This window comes from Arachis hypogaea, chromosome 16 (genome assembly GCF_003086295.3).
Source record: "Arachis hypogaea cultivar Tifrunner chromosome 16, arahy.Tifrunner.gnm2.J5K5, whole genome shotgun sequence".
Classification (NCBI taxonomy): domain Eukaryota; kingdom Viridiplantae; phylum Streptophyta; class Magnoliopsida; order Fabales; family Fabaceae; genus Arachis; species Arachis hypogaea.
This window is the reverse complement of record NC_092051.1, coordinates 31,994,427-32,012,022: the sequence shown is the minus strand read 5'-3', so window position 1 is coordinate 32,012,022 and position 17,596 is coordinate 31,994,427. Positions and strand designations below refer to the sequence as shown.

At 34.1% G+C, this 17,596-nt stretch overlaps 1 protein-coding gene across 2 annotated transcripts; it reads right to left on the bottom strand.

Annotated features, from left to right (window-relative positions):
* Positions 1-5,441: 5,441 nt before the first annotated feature.
* Positions 5,442-8,851, bottom strand: LOC112758904 (organelle RRM domain-containing protein 2, mitochondrial). Of its 2 annotated transcripts, none has more exons than XM_025807692.3 (4): positions 8,408-8,851; positions 7,355-7,502; positions 6,157-6,225; positions 5,442-6,061 (listed from the first exon to the last, which is right to left on the bottom strand). In XM_025807692.3, the coding sequence occupies exons 2-4, from the start codon at positions 7,473-7,475 to the stop codon at positions 5,826-5,828; spliced, it is 426 nt and encodes a 141-aa protein (XP_025663477.1). In that variant the 5' UTR covers positions 7,476-7,502; positions 8,408-8,851; the 3' UTR covers positions 5,442-5,825. The 2 variants fall into 2 exon arrangements, with proteins under 2 accessions (XP_025663477.1, XP_025663478.1); XM_025807693.3 differs by having other exon boundaries at positions 7,355-7,498.
* Between the last annotated feature and the right edge of the window lie 8,745 nt (positions 8,852-17,596).

Genomic DNA, 17,596 nt, shown 5'->3' with positions numbered 1-17,596 from the left:
AAGCAATGCACAAAAAGCTATTTCTTATATAAATAAAATAACACTACTTTGTAGTAGTAAATTAGCAATTTGTTTGTGCATGGCATTCAAAAGCAATAAAACAGACAAGTCTCTAACCGTTATTGTGGAACTCACAGAGAAGAGAGATGCTAGTTTCCTGGGTATGTAAATAGCGGTTAAGGCTGATAGCATAGGAAGATAATGAGTTTGGTTAGTGAGAAAACACCGAAGATGCATTTGAGTTTGAGTTATCAGGCTTTCCGCTTTCAGCAAGTTGCGGAGTGAAATTTTGAAGGAAAAACGTGATGAGGACACTTCGGAGTGTTTGTGGTTCGATGTGTAATATAACTCCTCGCTGTCTAGTCACCACACTATCCCAACTTCCCAACTCACTAAGTCATAATTCACCTTGTGTTTTTCTTTTACCACTCCTAGTATCATATTCCACAAGTTTATTTATTTATTTTTGTTGAAGTTTCTTCTTTAATTTTTATTTTAAATATTATGTGGCTAGCAATCGGCATTCATGTGAAATATGAAAAATATTTATGCCATATAGAAAACAAGAATGGCCATACTAATATAGATATGCAATGTACAAACAAATAAAATTTTGTGGCAATAACATGGACATGGACATTGATCAATTACTTATGTAAGATGACATATCATATCTAAGTAGTGAGAAAATTAAGCAAACTTCCACTTGAAAGCATAATATAATATCAAGTTTGGATTTGCATCCTCTAAACTTTGAATTTCATTTTAGAAGACAAAACGTGATCTCTTACTATTTATTTTATAGGTGAGACAAAAAAAAATATGAGAGAGATACCATTTAAGGATGAGAGATCATATTTTATCCTCTAAAGTGAAAATTCAAAATTTAGAGAATTCAAATTCATCAAGTTCTATTTCATGTAGGGGCGGCAATATGTACCCTACCCGCGAGTACCCAACCCGACCCCACCCGGTCGGATAGGGTTGCCAACCCGATCTGCAGCAGGTAGGGTAGGGTGCGGGTAGGGTTTTTGTGCGGGTCGAGTAGGGTGCGGGTTGAGCCTCAACCCTACCCGACCAACCCGTACCCTATATATATGTATATGTTATATACTTATATAAAAATATATTTTAAGTGGATGTTGAAATAAAAACTTCTTACTAAATACAAAAGATCCTTAGTCATTAAAAGAATATCATTAATTGATAATTTAATAAACTTTTTTTACATAAAAGTCACTTCTATTTTAAATTATCATCAAATTATGCAATAACGTTGCATTTTTTTGTAACCCGCGGATAGGATCGGGTACTCGCAGGTTAAGAGCGGGTAGGGTTAGGGTTGAGATATTCTCAACTCACAAGTAGGGTAGAGTTGAGTTTATATAAAAATCTCAACCCGCGAGTAGAGTTAGGGTTGACTCTAAACCCTACCCTATCCTAGCCATTGGCATCCCTAATTTCATGATCTTTGACATCCATATCCATGTAATATTAATGTCAATTATGTGTAGGATAGATAATTAATTGTTGCCAACCATTATTTCGATTATGTAAGGTGCTTTTCTGGACCATAACCAAAGAATATTAAATAGGATTTTGCTATTTCAACAAGGACAAATTAATTTGACAATTAACAACTATGTTGGATATATAGTGCGTGTTTGGGTGCTATTATTTTATTAAAAAAATTTTTTTTCAATAAAAAAAAGATCTTTTTTTATTTTTTAATGTGTTTGGTAAATTTCTAGTAGTAAAAGTAAAAGCACTAGTAAAATAAAAAAAATCTTTTTTGAGAAGCTGTAATTTACATCTTTTTTTAAAAGATCTTTTTTCCTTAAAAAAAAATATGTTTTTCATGTAATAAATAAACAAAAAAGTACTTTTATATTGTTATACCCAAACATAATTGATAGATAAAAAGACTTTTTTACATGAGATATCCAAACATAAAATTACTTTTACTTCTTTATATGATCTTTTAAAAAAAGATAACTCAAAAAAAGATCTTTTCTTAAAAGCTCACCCAAACAAACCCATAGAATGACAAAAGTTACGTATTTTATACAAGGAAAAAGTTGATATTACCCCAATAATAAAATGTGTTTGTGTTGTCAACAATTAGGAAGAAAATGTGTAGTTTTTCATTTGATTTTTCCCCCTCATTTCTTCTTCTCCAAACTCGATCCTTTTCTTTCCTTTGTAATTGTTTTTCGTCTATTATTGCAAGGACGACAGCCTAGTGATGCAAGTGCGGCAATGGCATTAATACAATGACAAACACGTGATATCAATGAAGTAATGCGTTTGAGGCATTGGACGACGTTGTTGATGTTAGGTGAGATTGCCATTCAGAGAAGACGAAGATGAGGGAAATGGCTGGGGGTGGTCTTCCACGGGTTGTGCTTACAAGCCGTGGTTGAAGGTGGATGGTGCTCCCACAGGCTGCACTTGAAGGCAATTAGGGGTGGAAAGTGAAAACATGCCAGTTTTACCCTTAACAAGCTAGCCTTGTGCCCTTGTAATAAAATTTAGGGATAAGTATTTTTTTCGTCTCCCAAGGTCTGGGGTCGAAATCAAAATCGTCCCCAACCTTTTTTTCTTATTAAAATCATCTCCAACGTTTAAAAACGCTTTAAAATCATCTTTTCTCAAATTTTTGGACCAAAATACTCTCATCATCATCATTCTCCTCTTCACCTTCCTCACTCCACCACCTCCACTGTCACCAACCCACCACCACCACCACCACCATCACCATAGACACAAACACAAACACTACTCCCTCACCCCACTCCGGTAACCCCCCACCCCCACCCCCACCCCTCACCCCTCACCGCCTCTCCCTCACCCACTCCCTCACCTCCTCACCGTAACCCCCACCCCTCACCTCACGTCCCACCCCTCACTGCCTCCCTCTCAACCACCCCCTCACCCCCTAACCTCACCCCCACCCCTCACCCCCTCACTGTAACCCCCCACCCCTCACTGCCCTTCACCCCACTTCCTCATGCCCCTCTTTTCATGGTCATCATCATCATCAACAGAAAATTCAAACAACATGCACAACAAATTTTACAACAATACTCCACAACAAATTCAGTTCACAGAAGAAGAAGAAGAAGAAGCGGTGGTGGGGTGGTGGGGTGGTGCGGTGTGGTGCGGCGGCGACCGGCGCAGCTCGAGGCTCCATGGGTGACGGCGTGAGGCGCGGATCTGGCGGCGAGGCGCGGTGGGACACGTATCGGGCTGAGCACGGCGCGACGGCGGTGCGACCGGACGGCGTGGAGCGCGGCCCCTTCCCCTCCGATTTTCTTCTCTCCCCCTCCTCTCCCCTCCCTTTTTCTCGCGGACTCCCCTCCCCCCTTCTTTCTCTCTTCAGTCCCCACCCCCTTTTCTTCTTTTTTTTTAATTTATTTTATAATTATTTTATTTTATAATTTTTTAATAATAAAGGGTAATTTGATAAAAAAAAATAGAAGTAAAAAAGGATGATTTTATAACGTTTTGTAACGTTGAGGATGATTTTAATAAAAAAAAAAAAAGATCAGGGACGATTTTGATTTTAACCCGAGACCTTGGGGACGAAAAAAGTACTCATCCCTAAAATTTATTGGTCCGAGTCTAACTTGCAGTGTGCTGCTTAATAAGTATTAAGCTTGATTTGACGTGACCTGAATTTTGTTAAAAAGTCTTATCATTTTAAAAAATAACAAGATAAATAAATAAACTAGTAAAATCAAATATATATATATATATATATATATATATATATATATATATATATATATATATTAGTGGAATAAATTACCATTTGTATTCATGAAAGATACAAACGCTGACAAATATATCCATATAAGCATAAAACGACAATTGTATCAAGAATACCCTAACGGACCAATTGTGTAATCAACGTCCGAGTCCTCTTGGCACACAGAAGCCATCTTCCGTGGTTATAATTGTCGTTTTATTCTTTTATGTGTATAAATGGTAATTTATTCTATATTAGTGTAAGGCATTCATGGGTCATGCTGAATATAAAAGGACTGTTTTGTCGATTTTAAACAAATCGATGGTAATTCAATATCTAGTGGTCTGGGAACGAAACCTACTCCTCTGTGCAGGTACCAGTTTTCTAAAAGTGCATCAAAGTGTCTTCGATTAGACGAGCATTGGGAATAAAAACAAATTGAAATTTATAAATCAATGAAAGAAACGAAAAGGTAAAGTTTTCGAAATGAAAATGTGCTAAAAACGGAAAGGTTTGCGTTGAAATTGAATGAAAACAATAAAATGCCTTTGACTGGGTCAAAGGGTTTTGACATGAAAATTTAAAATGCAGAAATGTAAATTGGATGATGAAGATAAAGGATAAATTTGCTTGAAAGATAAAGTTTACAAGAAGATAAATTAAAATAAAAGAAAACATGGAAGGAACCCTACAGAAAAGTTACTCTATCGCAGACTCAGAAATTCTCTGAAATGTGAGTGTGCTTGAGTGTTTTCTGAGTTAAAGTTCCAACCTTTATTCCCTAAAACCTCCTAGTATTTATAATCTACTTTTGGTAACTGACAACTAATTACAATTAATTACAGAATCACAGTTTTGAATGCATACTCCTTGGTAACCGTTTCCGCCTTTTGGCTATAAACATTTCCCGTAATTTTCTCGCGTGATGAAAGCCTCTAACTTCTCCACTACTATAACTGCTCGATTTACTCATTCAAATATCTTGTTCGATTACCTGTCTCAAAAATCTTGTTCGATTTGGCTTATTCGATTTAATAAAGTAAATATGTCGATTACTTCCAACCCACGCTTGCGCGTGCATCTTCTCGAAAACCGTTTGAATTCTCCAATTTCTTCATCACTTCGAACTACCTCGTTTTAATCGAAAAAATATTTTCCGATCAACAAGGACAAACCTAGATAACATGCATAGGTGTTTGTAAATTGTAAATTTGTAATAATGAGAAGCTTGTAACAGAATTTACACAATGAACATTAAAGCACATAAACTTGAATAGGTGGCTATAACAACGAAAAAAAATAAAAAACCTTGTAATTATATGATTTAGTACTTATAACCCTTAAAAAAAGCTTCTAATCAGCAATCAATTTTCAAACACAAGTATCTTTTAAGCAATCGAATACATCGCTTTGAGGATCTTAATGTGTAATGATTTAATCCATCACACGATAAGGTATAAGGATATATGATTTGAAGATTATACAATAAATTTTATAGCATAGTTATAATTGTCAAACTCATACCCTCATTGTTTAATTAGGATTTTTGTATTAAATATATAAATATATGAGAATCTAATAACACCAGTACCATTGTAAACAATTATTTCGAAAAACCATATTATCAAGATTTCAAAATAGGTGTAGATGATGTTACAGAAAGGCAGCTTAATGTTGTTTCCATGTCCTCTTAGCATGAGAAGTGGTGCATTTAATTTTCAATGGACATCAAAATCTTCCGAATAGTAATGACTTGCGGCTAAAGTACAATCCCCAGTTACAAATTATAACTGTTTGATACAAAAATTCCTCCAGAAACTGTAGTATATAATAATTGGCGGAGTTAAATTATATATGGTCTTTTGAAATCTCACACCATGAGAATCAAAGGTTTGGAAAATTTTCAAGTGTACCGGAGAATACCGGTGTTCCAGTTGTTTTAACTGTTGATTTCAATTAATATATATTATATATATTTTTTATAATTCAGATCAACGGTTAAAACAACTGAAATATCGGTGTCCCGGTACACTTGAAACTCTTCCCAAAGGTTTATTTTATTCAATAATGAATATCAACCACACCATCCAATTGTCTTGTTAACCGTGAAACCAGCTCCAGAGGGCTGAGACTGTGGCTGCTGAGGAGGTCTAGGCTCTCTTGGTTTGGCAGGATCAACAAATATAACCCATCCATCAATAAATTTAGCATTCATTCCGGCTCTCGCCTTTTCAGCATCTTCTATGGTCGCATAAGTTACAAATGCGTATCCCTTTGACCGTCCAGAGGCTCTATCCATTATAACCTTTGCTGTCGATCAAGATGAGTGAAGGTCAGGGATGATATCCAGCAAGCTAATACACAAGCATATAGAAGAATCAAGTATTGCAAGAGAAATACATTACCTTCAAGCAGCTGCCCGAAAGGAGAAAACGCTTCAGTAAGTTTTTCATCTGTTGTCAGTCTTGAAAGACCTGTTCAAAATGCCAAATACATATAAAAGTTACATACAGAACTATGTAAATTCCATTATACTAGATATTTAAATTAGAAGCTTCGCCAGTTATAGTCTTACATGATCCACCTAACAATTCCCTAAGAAAATGGTGCTAAAAAGAAAATGGATCTTTATTGAACTACAAGCCAATAGAGTAGAAGAAATTCACAGCTTCAGAGACCAAAAAATGGCCTTTTATGAAGCCCTACAGCCCTCCTAATAAAATACATTTCACGAGAGTGAAACTTATCTTACTTCTTTCTATATTTATATTCTAATAATTATGTCCCCTAATCATATAAATATTGTAAAGTGAGTGATCCAACTTTAAAAGACACGAATTAAGCATTGTATCCATGTCTTGTCACGCAAGATGTGCGAGCACTAGCTTTAGTAGTGTTTGTGGGGAAACTCTTTAAGAGCATCATCTCCTGTCAAAGTTAATAAGTTAACAGCATATCCTTCTCATTACATTTAGAGTAATAAATAAGACGCAACAGTCCTATTCAATTATCTTCCTCGGATCCCCTTCCCCTTGAACTTTGGCTTTGTATAGGCACTAGTAGACTAGTACCTGTCTTGATAAAGATTGCACTTCAATGTTCCAGGTTGGTTATAAAAGTCGCCACATAAGAATACAATGCATTCAAATACTATCCTACTGTTCTTGAAGGCTACATTGGAGTACACAATAATACTTCATAGTCCAAGCTCAAGACTGTTGAATCCAACAAATTAAAGGAATCAAGACAGAAGAGCCCTACAACTTCAAACCTCCTTTTATCAGGGATACAGAAAAATACCACAATTTCACGAAAAAAGTTAGCCTCAAAGTTTAAGATACAAGTATCTATCAGATGCAGATCATAGTTGCTAGGCCTACCCATCTAATGCAACATAATCATTAATCATAACTGATTACCCTGTCCAAATTGAAGATAATTTAGGGTTTCAAGGGAGCTAATTTGACAATTCTAGAAGAGAAAACGGAATAAGGAAAACAAGGAAATGAAGGTTTCAATAGTGACAATCATGTTATGGAAACGATCAATTAATTAAAATTAATAAGATGGACAAGCAGAAGAGAATTGGAGTAAATTACTGACCGCTGACGAAGAGTTTTGGGGAAGTAAGAGTCGAAGTGAAACGAGTAGAGGTGAAGTGGGAGGCCACAACTGAAGAAGACTGGCGAAGAAATCGTTGAGCTCCACTGAAGAACGCCATCATCACCCAAACCCTAAACTCAAACCCTAACTAGCAAGGTTTCAAAAACCGAACCGGTTATCAAACTACTCGAGCTACTGGTTTATCGGTTTAGAGGTTCAACCGAAATAATGAATTATAATAAAATAACATATCAAATTATAAATAAATACATATATACAAATTAAAAGTATAATTCCAATTAAAATCTCATAATCACATTTAAATACAACACGAGTCAAATATAAAAAAACAAATATCAGAGGTCAAAATTTATATAGGTATAAAATATTAAAATTTATAATATTATATGAAATTTAAGATAGTCACAAGAAACAAAAAAATTTCATTGAATTAACCAAACCAATAATAAATATTAGATCATCTACTTATCTAGTTAATTGAATTCATCTATTTCTTCGTTAAAAACAAAGATGACAAATTTATTTCTTCTCTAACAAAAGATTGATCATAATGAACAAATAGAAACTCTGAAATTAACCAAAAAAACCAGCAGTGAACTAATCATTCAATGATTCAATCAATACCAAGAATACAGACTATAGAGTACAGAACAGCACTGGAGCATAGCTAATCATTCAATGATTCAAGTTATGGAAGGAAAAGCTCTAAGATGGTTCGATCATCGCTAACAACCAGATATGCGTTCAATCTTGCCAGAATTAAGCAACAATTCAGCAATCATCAACCACAATTTCTGATCTAAAATCAGTAACAGCAGAAATTATGATTGAAAATCAGTAATTACAATGAAGCAGCAACACAAATTCAGCATCAACAGAACCAACTGCAACAACTAAAAAACTTCATGCCAACAATAACTTCAGAATCACAACAACAATAACTTCAGAATCCAATTTCAGAACACAAACTCAGCTCAGAATCTTAAAAATTAACTAGAAAATAAAGATGAAACTGAAGAAGACGTGACCTACCGGTGAGACGCCGAGGGAGGAACGGTGGTGACAGTGTGAGCTCGGAGAAACACGGCGCTGACACTGACCTCGTAGAGATAGAGAGAGAGAGAGATTGAAGAGAGAGATGCCGGAAACAGAGCTCGTTACGGCGAGGAGACGACAGCCGAGCAGGAGCAGTTCGCGACGGCAACGAGAAGAGCTCCGAGCAGAGATTCCACGGCGAGGAGAAGAGGGTGAGTGGAAGAGACGTTCGGCGTCGGAACCCTCTGTCAGTCACAATTCCGGCGGCGACGGTGAGCTCCGGCGGATGAGAGGAGTTCCGCGATGGTAGGAGCTGCTGCCTGCTGCAGCTGGTGGTGGCTGGCTGATGAGTGTTGATGATGAGTTGATGAATCGTGAGACTGGGGAGGCCTTTAGGGTTAACTGGTTAAGAGAGGGGGAGTGAGTGAATTACTGAATTCTAAATATTGTTATATTTATTTATTATATTAAAATATATTTTTTTTTTAAAAAGTAAATTGTAACTTATAAAAAAATATATTTTTAGTTTTTTAATATTTTTATTTTTATTAATAATATGTCAAATATATTACAAGATGAAAAAATAATTTATTGAAAAAATAAATTTTTTTAATAACTTAATGATATTAAACAAATTCTAAAAGATAAATATGCTTTTTATTATTGATGTTGTTGTTGTTGGGTAGTTGGTGAAAGGCTGATTTTTTTAGATATGATTTGGGGGTGTGAGTTATGCTGGGATATGATGATTACGGGTGATTTACACTGTGTTGCTTTTTTGGGAATTTTGGGGGAAGAAATCGGAGCCACCAATTTCAAGCAGAGAGTAATCGGTTCCACCGATTTGTGTGAGGGAGAGGTTGATGGGTATGAAATTGGTGCCACCGATTTGTGCTAGGGAGAGGCTGATGGGTATGAAATCGGTGCTACCGATTTGTGGGTGCATGAAGACGTTAGCTAAGAGTGCAGTAATCGGTCCCACCGATTACTGGAGGCAGAGAATTTTATTTTAATCTGGGGGTGCACCAATTGGATCCAGCGATTTGGGGTGCAGCGGTCGGTCCGTCCGATTTGCCCTTAGTCCATACAAAAAGCGGATGGTGGTATCACAGAAGCCCCATTTCTTTCTCGCCAGTCTCAGCTAATGTTCATCCTCTTCTCCTCTCTTCTCTTCTCTGATTCTTCTCCTTCATTTTTGTAAAAGAAATTCCTGTGAGGTTGAGAATAGTTAGTGTTATGAATGATAGAGTTGTATTGAAGATTTATTATTACGGACAGATCTTATTGCAAACATAGGAGGGAGTTCAATTTGTGTGTGAAAATCCATTAGATATTGTTATTCCATTCACATTGTCGTTTGAGGAATTGAAAGGTGTGATTTGTGAGAAGATAGATTCTCAAAGATGTTGGAGAGTATCGTGTATTTTGTACAGGTATCCTTTACCTGTGTTTGGTGGGTTTGTTCAATTTCAGACCAAGTATGTGATGGACGAAACGAGTATGCATGAAATGTTTTCAATGTACATGGAAAATCGCCACCGAATGTCGTGCATCGAGTTATATATTGAGTTTAATCAATCTGAAGCGGACCGTAACATTGAATTGGAAGATTATAATTGTTAGAGAATCAATATAATCAATTTAGATCAATTAGCATCGTCTATATTTATATAGCATATCTGTACATTAATTGTAGGATTCTATGTCTTTATTACTTTGATTCATTTAGCACCTATAAATACACCTTGTATATTGTACCTCAACACACAACTCAATAATACACTTTTCATATTATTCTCTCAGTCTCTTGTTTCTAACAATAATAGTGAAAGCGAAGATGAATTTGAAAGTAACTATGAGATCGTCGATTCAGGTGAGGACAAAGAAGAAGCTAGCGGCGCCATGAACGCAGATGTGGCGGAAGTTGCAAATGCACTAGCAAACCCGCATCCGTTTCAGGAGCCTTCTTTCATGCGGTCGTTGGATTTGGAGGCTATGCACGCACCGGAGTTTCCGCAATATATAAATGCAGGTGCGTAAACCTAGGTAGCTATGTGAATCTCTGAAGTAGCAGATCGATAAGTCGGATGAGTAATGTATGTGATATGTGACCAGGCATTTGTGACCATAGCGTTTGATTTTTTTATTAATTAATAGTTCTTTGTTGTGAATGATATTTAGTTGTTGTTTACGTAGATGGAATAGCGAAAAATAAGACTATAACGATCTTACATAGTAAAGTGTGTTTATTAATTGAGTTGTAATAAAAGACTTCTTACTGAGTACATAATGAAGCATTTATTACTTTTGTAACACAACATAAAATCTAATTTTAGTTATTACTAATTTATTGTCTAAATTTTACTGAATTAAAATTCAATTGTTAATGATCATAAATAAAATAATTAATAAAATTTGTATTATTAATTATAATAATTAATTAAATTCAATTACTAATACTGATAATAACAACAACAATATATCAATATCTACCTATTCCAATCTAATATGTACAGATCTCATTTTGCTTTCTCTTTCATTCATTCATTTTTTACAAACATTCATTTTTTCATTTTATTTTAAATAATATGCATAAAAAAAAAAACCCAGTTCATCCTCATCGGTACAAACATTCATCCATACATACATACATACAAGGTTTATTCCTATTTTTATTTCTATTTCTAACCACCTAATAATAAAATTATACATACATACATGTTTAATTTCTAATTTCTACTTAGTACCATTATAATATATATTGTTAATAAAATCTAAAATTATCACTATTATTATCATTAAATAAGATTATTCAAAAATAAAAACTTACATAATTTGGATCTCCAAGATAATTAACAATATGAAGCTCCGGTTGATTTACTTCCTTAGTTTTTCTTCTTTTTGGCATTTTTATTCAAATTTTTCATCCAGATTGTTGTGGTCCAACAATGGTGAAATGGTGGGGTTGAGAGTAAGCAGAAAGGGAAAGTTTTTGTGAGAGTGAAAGAGATAGTGTTGGAGGGTGAAAGAGATAGGGGGTATACGGTTTTGAGGGGTGAAACATGCATAAGGAGTCACGGGCCACCCAGAAGCCAGCTGCATGCGCGACGCGTGGCAAGGGGGTCACCAATCGGTGCCACCGATTTGCGCACCTACCCCTCCCTGAAATCGGACCCACCGATTTCCGTCCCACCCATCGATGCCACCGATTTCTTCGACAACGCCATCACATCTCCGTCAAACACCCCAAAACCCCATAACGCTGCAAAACTCCAGCACCGTCCCCATATCAAAATTAAAAAACTCTGTTATTGTTGATAGAGAGAGAAAAACAAAATAATAGTGTCACTTATTTTTCTGTCACAGGTTGTGGTTTAGATTGGCCATAAAAGATGGAGATACAACTAAAATTGCTTCAAGTGTAATCATGGGCACACATGATGAGACAGTATAAGGCATTGAGCTAGAATATTGCTGAAAATTGAGGATTTCAATTTGAATCTTTTAAATTATAGATCCACATCTATAAGTTTGGCGAGTAGACAGGAGTCCTCATCTCGAGAAACTGACGACGAAATGGAATAGAACTTGCAGATTTTCGTCGCTATCTATGACGAATAAATTCTACTTCACATCATCACGCAACATGAAAATTGAAATCGTGTAGAATAATTTGGCCACCCATTTTTTATCATGCAGCTCCAATTTTTGGATTATTGTATTCTAAAATTCGTTGAAACTTGTTGAAGGTTTGAGAAAAATACTCAATGGATAATTATTAGTAAATTTTATTTCAGATCGTATTTTTTCTTAACCGATCCTCTATAGTGCATCAGAACTAAATAACTATTATCACTAGCCATTGTAAGTCCCACTATGATGAGAAAAATTCACGTTCAGCTCGTATTTATATATGTTAATATCAGAGTAAAGCAAATTAATTCAGCTATATATATATATTAGAATCGATTTACCATTAGCCACCATTGAGTATAAATTGAATTTATTACATTCAATTTACTAGGGACTTCTAAATCGAATTGAGTTCTTTCAATTTAGTAGTTCCCCTACTAATTCGAATCGTATTGATTCGATTTATGCTTAAATGTAGTACTCCATGTAATTCGAGTCATATTGATTCGATTTATTATTATGACGTGTAATTCGAATTCAATTAATTCGATTTATATAAAACTATAAATGAAGGCATGCACATAACATTATTTGTTTTGGGAAATTCATGTAATATTGGATTGTCTTCAAGTGTGTCAAACGGAAAAGCCCGTCCTGCCCTGCCCCGTCCTGTCCCGTCTAGTGAGGCGGTCCTGAATCTCTCCCCTATCACGGCGGGTTGGTGGGTTAGCGGGCCAAGCCTGCCAAATCTTTTTTTTTGTATAAATGATTAAATATTAAATAATATATAATTTTACAACTATTTTAATAAATTTATAATTTTTAAAGACATAAAAAAATTATAATGTCTAAATTCACAAACATTAAAATCTTTATAATTATAAATATGTAATAAATATAATTATAAACCAAATTTTTTAAAATAAAATAATAAAATCAACACTGTCCAAAACAAAACAAACATTGTACAAAATATATAATTAAGCATCTTCAAGTTTTTATTTCTCCAAAGTAGGAGTGGGACTCAAACTCGTAACCTCTAGTGAGTATGGAGAGACTATGTCATTTAAGCTTTAGCTCGTTGGCTAAAAATTTTCAAGTTTATAATCAATAAAACATAAAACATAATCCAAAATATAACTTAGAATATCTTCAATTATCATCTCATCCTCTTGTAGATGAATAACATCATATAAGTTTTTTAAAAAATGACCCTGACAAAAAAATGTCTGGCTCGCCAGAGAAGCCCGCTAAAACATGTCAAAACCCACAAATTAAACGATGCGGGTTAGGTGGACTTTTTAAGTCTGGCGATTTTAAATTTTCAATCCAACTCGCCTTCTTGCCTTTTTTGGAGGATTATGCGAGACCGACCTAACAAATTTCGGCCCATTTACCACCCCTAATTGTCTTTGAATTATATAAGATTATAAGTTTTTATCTTATATTTTTGATGTACTTTAATTATTTAGTTGCATCATTAGTTCCTGTAAAAGTTATCATTTATAAACTTTGAACAAAAAAATATATTACTCTTTTTGGTACAAAACTTATAGTTATTTTAGTTTTTCTTTTTTATTAAGTTTTCACTTAAATTAAGAATTTTACATAGACATAATTGTTTAAAGTATGTTAAGAGTTTGTTCGGACGCTATTCTCGAAAAAGATTTTTTATAAAAGTAAAAGTAATTTTATTTTTGGATATGTCGTATAAAAAGATTTTTTTTATTTATTAATACCAATAAGCCTTTCTTCCGTCTTTTACAAGATTATCTCCAAAGTATTTGTACATAGGCTTCAGGGTATGATGAATAGACTAATTAGCCCTACGTAGAGTGCTTTTATTAAAGGCAGATTAATCTCTGATAATATCCTAATTGCTCACGAGTGTATGCATTACTTGAAGAACAAAAAAAGGGGTCTCGAAAATGAAATGGCACTAAAATTAGATATGAGTAAGGCATATGATAGGGCAACCTTATGGTTTCTTCAAACCAAATAGAGGTATTCGACAAGGAGATCCTCTATCCCCCTATCTTTTTCTTTTTTGTGCAGAAGGTCTCTCCTTCTTGTTACACAAGGCAGAACAAAACAGACTAATTCAGGGTCTTCAGATACATAGGCGATGTCCCAAGGTCAACCACCTCCTGTTTGCTGATGATTCCATTTTATTCTGTAAGGCTAATCCTAAAGCATGTTCAAATATCCTGCATTTATTGAATTCTTATGAAAGCATCAGTGGCCAGAGGGTAAATCTTAATAAATCTGCTGTATTCTTTAGCCACAACACTCCGTCCACTACTCGTACACTACTGGCTAACTCTATGAATATTAATCATATTGGGGCTCAGGATAAATACCTTAGTTTGCCTTCTACAGTCTCTAAATCGAAAAAGGCTTCTTTTAGTATGATCAAAGAAAAGGTTCGGAAAAGAATCCAAGGGTGAAAGCGCAATCTTCTTTCATCAGGTGGTAGACACGTATTGCTCAAGGCAGTGGGAGAAGCTATTCCTATTTATACATTGTCTTGCTTCAAGTTGCCTGATGGTTTAATTTCGAAAATTCACTCTCTACTTTCTCAGTTCTGGTGGGGACAAAAAGGTTCTGAAAAGAGGATGGCTTGGATTAGCTGGGACACTATGACTCGCCCACGAAAAGAAGGAGGCCTTGGATTTAAAGATCTCAGAATCCAAAATCTGGCGCTTTTAGGCAAATAGTTTTGGCAACTTGTAACACAGCCTACTTCCTTATTATCCAAAATCTTAAGAGGTAAATACTTTAGCAATGGTAATGCTATAACGGCAGAAATTGGAGTCTTACCTTCTTGGGGATGGAGGAGCATACTGGAAGGCCGAAAGATTGTTGAAAAAGGTCTTAATTGGGCTGTGGGTACTGGTGAGAATATCCGAACCTTTGAGGATCCTTGGCTGCCTCCTTCGTATCCTTTAATGATTTCTGACATGCCAAATAGACAGGCTATTTCCGAGTTGGTTCCAAGAGTTAAAGATCTAATTACTGAAGATAGAAATTGGAATCAGAATCTCATTCAAGAATTATTTCCCCAAGACGTTGCAAACATAATTTTGTCAGTTAAAATTCAGCAGAGTAGGGACAAATTGCAATGGGATTTGAACAAATCCAAGCAATATGATACAGCTTCAGGTTACAGAATTGGCTATTTATTTTACCATCCGCCTCTGGAGCTTTGCCCTAATTATATGCAGCAGAAAAAGCCGTGGATTGATCTATGGAAGTTGAACTTGCCTCACAAAATTAAGCTATTTATCTGGAAAGCTCTCCATGGCCGACTTCCGGTGCTTGCTCAGATTCATCACCGCATCCCATCTATACCACCAATATGCCCTTGCTGTCATGAAGCAATGGAAACAGTCACTCATTGTTTGATCGATTGCTCTAGAATTAAAGACGTGTGGTCTCAGAGTTATCTTCGTGATTGTCTTCCCCCTCAGAGTTCTAACGACTTTTGGACATGGTGGACTGCATCAACAGAGATACTTAACCCGTTGAAAAATGCTGACCGTAATCCTCAATTGCTTGCCATCATTTGTTGGAACTGCTGGAAAGCTCGCAACCAGTTGATTTTTGAAGGTTCTACTTCTACGCCGTCTGCCATTCTAGCAAACTCTGTCAAGTTGCTCCGTGAAATCCAAAGAACTCCCAGTTTAGGTCGTCATCTCCATGAGACAAGCTCTTAGTTGCATTCAATTTGATTTATCATTATTTCTTCTTTAAGATTTTTCTTCGTTTTTCGACCACGCACCGTTGGATGAATACCTTCAGTGTAGTGTCTTTGGGAAATTCCCACCTTTTATTATGCTGTTCTGCTTTTGGACATCTTTGTATTTCATTTTTTAATAATTAATGAAATATAACCTATTATCTTTGAAAAAAAATTATATTGGGTAAAATAAGATAAAAGTACTTTTTATTCATTTATTATGTGAAAAACATCTATTTTTAAGAAAAAAAATCTTTAAAAAAAAGATGTAAATTATAGCTTCTCAAAATTTTTTTTTTAATTTTTTTATTACTTTTGCTTTTATTATTAAAAATTTGCGAAACACACAAAAAAAATTTATCGATTTAATGACGCCCAAACAAGCACTAACTCATCTAACGTGAATTTACTATCACCTGTTATTTTGTTGGTAATACTAAATAACACTAATATATTTTATTGATATGAAAAAAATTACTCAATTTAACTTACTCAAATGGATAGTTTGTAATTCACTTAATAATATATATTTTTAAAATTATAAAATTCTTACGACAAAATTAAAAGCTTAAAATAAAACATAAAAGATCTTATGTAAATAAATGTGGTATACAAATATCGAAATTAAATTTTGATTTAAAATAAGAATTTAATTTTGATACATTATCAATATAAAGTAGTTTTATATGTATATTCAATCACACAATATACGTCATCAAAAATAATTATTATTTTTATTGACTGCATGAATTATCATTCAAAAGAACCGATGTGATTGTACGATTGTATAAAATATTTTACATTATCAATACATCAAAATTAAACTCTTAAAATAATTAAATAAATGTATAGTTTTTATTAAAAAATTAATAAAAAATATATTTTCAAAGAATAAAAAAAACAACTTGCTCTAACAATGAATTACAAAACCAAATCAAAATTAAATATTTTTATGTAACTCAATTTTAGTAACTAAACTCTTAATAATCCTAAAAAAAATAAAATGAGTTAACTCAAAAATAAAAATGAAAAAGAAATTCGTAAAAGTAAGAACTGTGAAATCACAAATTATAAACTAGTTTAATAAATTTATATATAATTTATAGTAATAATAAATAGAGTAGTGCTAGGGAGCCAATAACCTAAGCGTACAATGTATACAATGAGCTAAATCTTTAGTTCATGAATAAAATGAACATCACTCATACTATCTAGAATAACCATCCGGATACCAGGGATAATAAATATCTCATGTCATAAAACCACTCATCCCAAAAGGATAAGTTCATTTTGGGGTTCACCAAGGATCAAACTCTTGACCTTTCGGATCTAGAACTCTAATACCATATCATGAAATCTCTCATCCCAAAAGTTTAACCTGGCAGGATAATGTAACACTAATGGTCATATCTGTAATACTTTCTAAACCTCCATTGTACCCATTGTACGCTTAGGCCATTGGTTTTCTATACTTATTTTAATAAATAATATTTATAATTTAAATTAAATTTAATCTTTCGTGCAAGATATGAGAAAATAAATTAGTTTTTTTAAAAGATTACTTTTTTTAATCTTAAAAACACAAACAAACGAATTCATATGTAATTGGACTTATAAATTATAATCAATAATCTTTTATACATAAGGATAACAAAAAAATCTAGGAGGTCACCTAAAAAATCTTTTATATATATAAATATAAATATATGAATCAATTATATTTTTTTTGTCACCGATGAATTATGAATTTAAACTTTTAGATGGACCTAGTGTGTGTCATCCATATTTAACAGTCCCGCATAGTCACCAAAAAC